This window comes from Neolamprologus brichardi, chromosome 22 (assembly GCF_056152115.1).
Source record: "Neolamprologus brichardi isolate AB-2024 chromosome 22, ASM5615211v1, whole genome shotgun sequence".
In the NCBI taxonomy this organism is placed as follows: Eukaryota; Metazoa; Chordata; class Actinopteri; order Cichliformes; family Cichlidae; genus Neolamprologus; species Neolamprologus brichardi.
This window is the reverse complement of record NC_142124.1, coordinates 26,554,414-26,561,584: the sequence shown is the minus strand read 5'-3', so window position 1 is coordinate 26,561,584 and position 7,171 is coordinate 26,554,414. Positions and strand designations below refer to the sequence as shown.

Below are 7,171 nucleotides of genomic sequence, written 5' to 3'. Positions count from 1 at the left end.
TCAGAGTGTGAACGTGAGAATGTTAGACAGCACGTCAGCACAGGAAAAAAGTTGCTTGTGAGTGAGGCATCGTGAATAAAATGCAATATAAGAGCCAGTCCAATTATTTTATCTTACAAGATGAAAGAGTTGATTTTTAAACATTTTTTAGCTCAAGCACACACAGACGCTTATTTTTGCTCCGGCTGCAAACAACAAACAAATATGAGCATTGACTGAATCATTTATTTAAAGAATTTTCTACCTTTTCATCACAGTGTGAATTCCCAGTTCATTAATCAGTATGTGGTCACAGATATAGTCGTCATGTCATTTACTACAAGTATAATGGGGTGAAATAAAGCGAACTTTAAAACATTTTTTATTATTAAAAAACCTTGCATGTAATTGGCTACACCTGCCCTTATTCACCGTTACTTCAGAATTACAATTTTAACTATTTAGTGACTCTGTTGTAACAGTTAAAGCTAAAGTCTAACATGCCATCTTCTGTTTCCTATCAGATTGATAGGATTTGTCCTCTATTCAAAAACTACCTAACACTCCAACGCCTTTGATACGCTCTCCTGATGTTTCAGGAAGACACTGCCCTCTTGTGGCTGAAAATGAAACATCTTATTCAACCTTTGTATGATGTCGTTGCATTTCATTAGCTGGGACCACATCCTCATTTTAGGTTCATTTTAGAAAAGTGAATGAATTGAAAGAGGGGGTGCCGGTGGGGCACGAAGCAAAACGAACGGCTTGTAGCGCTTGGGGTCCGAGATGCGGTCCCGCCCCTGAAATTCAGATAAATTAGCTCCAATTATTCATGCACTGGAACTGCAGCGTTACGTTTGGCTTTTCCAAGCTCACGAGCTTCTGCAAGCTCACGAGCTTGCAGAAGCTCGTGAGCGTCCAAAATCTACACAGCAGGAGGAGGAAAAGGCTTCCTGGTTTTATGATTGCACTTCTTCAGACTGATGGTTCAGAAACAGAACTCAGTTACATTTTAAATCAATTTATTAAAAAAAAAAAAAAATCCAGACACATCTTTAAATATGGAAACAACATGCAAAGGAAGAACACTGCTGTTACATTTATCAAACTCTTAGATTTAAACATGAATCTATGCACTTCAGACATGCACGTCAGCACAAGCATGTCCAGCAGAGAGATGAAGGGGGAGTTGGTTGGTGCCTGATGTCAGCTCTGGTGTCATTTACATGAACCGAGAATCTAAAACCTCTGACAACAGAAAGCCTCAGCTGAATTTGGCTTTAGAGAAATCCATCTCTGGGTGCTGAGCCATGAACCTGCAGAGACAGAAGGTGTCAGAGTCAGAAACAAAGGGAAGGTGAGAAGGCGAGGTGCAGTCAGCCTGTGAAGTCAGTGAATGGGAGATTCGTTCATTTATGGAGCATGACAGTTGGGAAAGAACAGAGCACGTTACATTTTCTCAAATTTCTATGAAGTGAAATTATTCTAAAAACTTTCTGTATTCCAGGCTGGTCAGAGGAAAAGCCTTTGTTTTCTGCTGCAAAGTGAATGTTTATTTTAATTCTACTAAGAATGAAAAGCTGTACGCTTCGTCTGAGATGACACCTTCACACAACATGTTTGTTTGGACAGACACAATTTGACCTTTGTGTCACTAAAGAAACTCTCAGACCAATTACCTCCACGGCGCTTCCTATGGTAGTATTGTTTAACCTTTATAAAATTAAACAAGATCCTCAGAGGCAGCTTTAACAAGCTAGAAGAGGAAGCAGAGGAGGGAAAGGGGTCATTCCCAACAAACAGTAATAAGCTGCACATGAACCATTGACTCACACAGTCATTGAAACATCAGTCTGAAGTTTGTTTGTTTCCCCCCCACTCAGGAAAATTCCTACATAGAAGAATTTTTATAAGAGGAAAATTAGCAGTAGACAATCTATTTCTTTTAAGTTAATTTTAAACAGAGTAACAGGAAATTGTGTCATGTTAATTGTTACCATCCACTGTTTGCCTAAAACAAAGTTTCCATTTATTAAACCGATTGCTGTGAAATTTAAAGCTTTATATATCATTATTATTTGTGTACAAAAACAAAACTGGGTTCATGCACTCATAAATCAATGAGCTCTTTGTGGTTAATCATCATGACACAATGACAAAAATCAACACAACTGAATTCATTTTATATTCAAAATGAGCCGAAATGTCATATTTCCATAGACAAGTATCGCCCTCTGGTGGCCATTAAAAAGATTGCAGGTTTAAGGCTTAATTTTTAAGATCCAGAAGCTAAGTCTATCTTTTATAGTGTCTGCGGCTTAAGTTTTGTTTTTCCTCTAAACACAGCAAGTGCAACTTCACGGATTGTCTCTCTCAGCAGCAGAAGTAAGGCTGTGCCAGTTTTTTGTGTTGGAGAGTGGAGGTGGATAAAGCTCCAAGTGCATGTTAACTTCCCTAATGTACGGATTCAAACGTGATACTCTTTATCTTTACCATACCATACATGGACCTGCAGCCTACTGGGATACATACTGTTTAAATATTACTGCCTCAAGAAAGACACCGTGTTACTTCAGCTCTCCATTTGTAACATTGTTTCTAGGCAATTTCACTGACTGGGATATACTTACTTATATTTTATTGCTAATTTCCAAAGTATACTACAAACTTTTTTACTCAGTGGTATCAGTTCATTTCACTACACAATCAAAACATGCCTGCAGGAGAAACATTTTTGCAATTTCACATGAAGGCAACCGATTCTTTTCCCATCTTTTTTCCAATTTTTTTGCCATCTTTAAAATGTGATTAACTTAGTTTCATGACATTTCATTTTTTATCATCTCTCCTGCAGCTTTCTTTGGATTCTTCTTTAATTTGAAAAACCGGTGCCCATTTTACCCACAGTGTGGCTCAAAAGCAGACGGCTCCATTATTCAGGTGTTTATTAGCGCCTACTGTAGCCTTCAGACACAAAATCTGCACCAACACTGAAACCTACTTTTTAAGAATATCTTGTTTCTTCTGCTCTTCAGATGTAGGTAGGCCCATTGATTTTTGCCTTTGGTCGTACATCATCTTCTCCACCATACCACGCGTCTCTCCATCCAGATCTGACAGCTGTTCAACAGGAAGCGCACACAGTGAGGAAGGAGCAGAAAGATCCACACGTGTCAGTAATCTTTTAGTTCTTTCTACAATAAACAGTTAGTGTAAATGTTGCATTTACCTTTGAGTTCTCGGGACAGACTTTCTTGGTGTTAATTTCAGGATCTGTAGTGACGATCTTGCTCCACCACTCCATTTTGTTAATCTGAAATCAAAATACGATTTGACACACTCTCTCTCTCTCTCTCTCTCTCTCCAGTTGCTTGAGTAATGCCACGGTGTGCCACACATCTACATGTCTTCTTACCTTTTCCAAGTGGACAGTAACCACCTTGCCATCATCGATGAGCCAGGAGCTCTCCTCTACCTTCACCTCGTTGTAGAGCTGGCCATCAATAACTGGAGGATGTCCTTTCAGGCCCACTTTGATGGAGCGCCGCTGGATGTCCACCACCACATCTTTGCCCTTAATGCGGAAGTTCACACTAAAGGGCACTGCCACCTGTGGGAGGAGTTTAATTATTAATATTTTAATTATACACGCGCAAATGTGTTCTTATAAGCTTATAAAACTCTCGTCTGCAAAGAAAAAAAGAAAAGAAATTCCACTGCTCTCCAATAAAATCTTTTTCCACTCAAAACTGTCAGGCTCAACTTGAATTTTAGGGTTTTCCAATAAGTGGTAGTACCTGGTAACAGGCACTTTTTTAGTACCTAATGAGCTGGAGTGATCTCGGTAGATCTGATAATGTGATTTCAACAGATTGCATGCCACTGAGTCAGTGGTACCGCACGATCACTTATGACAGTGTCGCCTTATGGATTTAAAACTGCCCTTGAAACCCGGCAACGAGGAATATGGCCACACAAGAAACAACACCGTGGTGTCTGAGTCACGCACCGAGCAGGAGGTATAAGATTACGTCGACGCCCTCCATTTTCGCGCTTGTGTCGCGTACAAATAATGTCACAGAACTTTCTCGCATGTCGCTATAACAACCCCAAACACATTAGGTGGTACTCAAATGTAATGGCGATGTTAAAAGATATTTAAGACACCTCCAGCACCTTTTATTTATCCAGTATTCTGTGTGCATTCTGACTCTTTCCACAACACTCTTGGCATATCTGAATAAAGCTGGAAGGAATAATAATGTAGAATTCACACAAGTGTCATGATCTTCCCCTTCTGCAAAGGCCAATGGAAAACAAATACAAATGTGTTCTGGCGCATGCTGTTTAAGGAAACGCATCGCCTGAAAGAAAGAGGCACAGGGCAATGCACAGGAAACATTAAGAGGGTTTTAATATGCATCGTATTGTGCTATCCAACTGGCAAACCCAGGCAAAGGTGACATTACTGAGCTGTAATAACAACATTATGATGGAGCTGCACGTTTGGTGAGAATACAACTGAAAGCTGAGAGGTGAGAGATGCTCAAAGAACCATTCAGATGTTCAGTAAACACAAGCTGAGAAAAGGTAAAGTCCAGCATGATGCTGAAACCAGAAAGAACTCACATCAACTTCAGACAGGGACTGCGTCCACTTGTAGTTGGGCAGGTCAGCTCCATTTCCCGAATTAGGCTTCAGTTTATCCTTGTCCTTCTCATCCTCCTCTCCTTCAGAGTCAGACTGAAGGAAAAGAAAATGAACATGAATAAGAGTTAATTAAACAAAACATTAAGCGCACCCCATTTTACTCCTCAGTCAACACTAAGTAATAAGGTACATGTCAAACTCCTCACTCACGCCTTTCTCTTTCTCGGCTTTGTCAGATGACATCTCTGCTGCTGCTGCTGTATTCTCTTCTTCCTTCTTTTTCTAGCATAAAAAAGGCGGACATAAATTAACAGACATAACAGTTCAGAGTGTAATTAACCGTTTCAGAGACACACTGATGACAGAAAATTTTGAAATCCGCCTTTCACCTTATCAAGCTCAGTCTGAAGCTTCTCTGCTTCCTCGTCTGTCAGCTCCTGGATTCTTGGACCGTCATCATTCTTCTTTTTCCTCTCCTCCTCTGCAAGCTTGGCCGCTCTTTCTGCTTTCTCTCTCTTTTCTTTCTCTTGTTTCATCTGCTTCTCTTTCTGGGCCTTCAGCGCTAGCTTGCTGTGGTGAGCAAAGGCATCCTTGACGAGCTGAAGAACACAAAGGATTTCATTTAAAACTGAGGGACGGGGGAGTTGTGTGTTTATCACTGAACTCTTGAATGGGACACGAGGTATAGCTGGACCAGCAATGCTCACCTTCTCTGCTGCACCTGAATCTCCACCAGTGAAGAAATCAGTTTTACGGCGGAGGAAGCTGAAAAATGTGTTTACTAACTGTTGACAGAAAATAGGTCAAGAATAAGTTACAAAATCCATATAACAGATCACAGCTTTATTATGGACTTTGTGTCTGAAATAAATTACTGCTTGGATGGGAGAGCCTTCCTTTTCTGTGCTGGGTGTCTGCGTGTTCACGACTCTTAAAATACACCATTGTTACCAAACATTCGTTGCGCTTTAGCTTATGCATCTGTTTCCAGATCACATCCTTCACCTTTTCCTCATAACAGCAGATCTCTTTTAACAAATACATTTTCTTCCAGAACCTTCACTCATCCGGGACACAACGTCACATTACTACAGTATCTTCTATCAGGACCATGGACCATCTAATAGACATGCTCAAACAGAACTAAGTTCATTTTTTGCTAAGTTGTGCTGTCTCCTTAGTCACATGTATGCCAAATTCACCAGAACACTCCGCAGACAGTAGCTAAGCTAGTCCACGAAAGCCATGGTTATTAATAACAAAATCATTTTCTAAACTTTGCAAAACAGTTTAAAACATTATTTTTTGTTCGTGTTTGTGGCTAGTTATAGGCACGGTGTACATACTAGCTTACAGGCTAACCACGTTAGCGTTAGTACAGTAGCTTTAGCATGTTAGCACGGCGATGCACTGCTTTACCTCTTGCACCCCTCCTTCGTGTTGCTGCGCCATAACAAGCAACATGCCGTCATATTTTTCTTCATCTTCACCCATGCTGACTGACTGAGAAACGGAATCAGGACCGGCGCGAAAATCAAGCAAAGCAAGTTCCGTTAGAAAGAAAGCAAAGCTGTTCTGTGAGAGTCACGCTGAACACTTCCTGGAGACAACCCCCTTCTTGCTCTTGTTTCGACCAATTGGAGCAATACACTGTTACTGATAGCTAAGGCAACCAATAAATGGAAGGCGCTGTTTTAGGGCGGGACTCGGGCTTCTAGAGAAGAGAACGGAGCCATGATTGAAACTTTAAATTTATTCAGTTGAATGCTAATCGTCATGTTCATTCAACATATTGGATTAAAATAATAATAAAATCTAGCCTGCTGCCGTGTTATAGCGGATAGGTAGAAATAATAGGTGCAATTTGCTGGAAAATGGAGGTTTAAGCAGCTACTTCTTTTTTTAAAAAACACAATCACAGACATAAACAAGTATGAAATATCCCATAAAAAGCAAGATGAAAATATAAAAAGTCAAATTTCCAACCTTAGTTGTTAAGACGAAGTTACACTGTGATTTTGGTTATGCAACCTTTTCTATGATAAAGAACCACCCCCATCACTAACATTCCATAAACGCTATTATTTTTCTGGACAGTGTAGTTAATAATCCAGCCATCCATACACCTATTTACTTTCTTCCACTTATTCTTGGCTGGGTCATGAGGGCAAAAGCCTGAGCAGAGAAGCCCAGATTTTCCTCTCCGGGGCCACCCCCTCCACCTTATCCAGGGGCATTCCCAGGCGAGCTGAAAAAAAATAATCTCTCTAGGGTGTCTTGGGTCTACCTGGGGCCTGCTCCTGGTAGGATATGCTTGCCTGTAACACCTCGGAGGTACCCTAGGCACACTGGAGTATCAGCTCTACTGTGAAACCTGCATGAATAACCAAACTCCTTATCCTATCTCTAAGGAAGAAGTCAGACAACTTTTTAAGAAAGCTTACTTGTGTCACTTGTATCTGCGATCTCATTCTTTCTGTCACTACCCAAAGCTTGTAATCTTAGGTAAGAGTAGGGATGTAGATCCCCTGTTAATCAACAG

The 7,171-nt window shown here is 40.6% G+C and overlaps 1 protein-coding gene across 1 annotated transcript; it reads right to left on the bottom strand.

The window, feature by feature from the left end:
* Positions 1-1,001: 1,001 nt before the first annotated feature.
* On the bottom strand, positions 1,002-6,262 carry nudc (nudC nuclear distribution protein). Its single transcript, XM_006795255.3, has 9 exons — positions 6,049-6,262; positions 5,337-5,414; positions 5,019-5,228; positions 4,840-4,911; positions 4,609-4,722; positions 3,395-3,589; positions 3,209-3,292; positions 2,981-3,099; positions 1,002-1,295 (listed from the first exon to the last, which is right to left on the bottom strand). The coding sequence occupies exons 1-9, from the start codon at positions 6,121-6,123 to the stop codon at positions 1,244-1,246; spliced, it is 999 nt and encodes a 332-aa protein (XP_006795318.1). The 5' UTR covers positions 6,124-6,262; the 3' UTR covers positions 1,002-1,243.
* Positions 6,263-7,171: the final 909 nt, after the last annotated feature.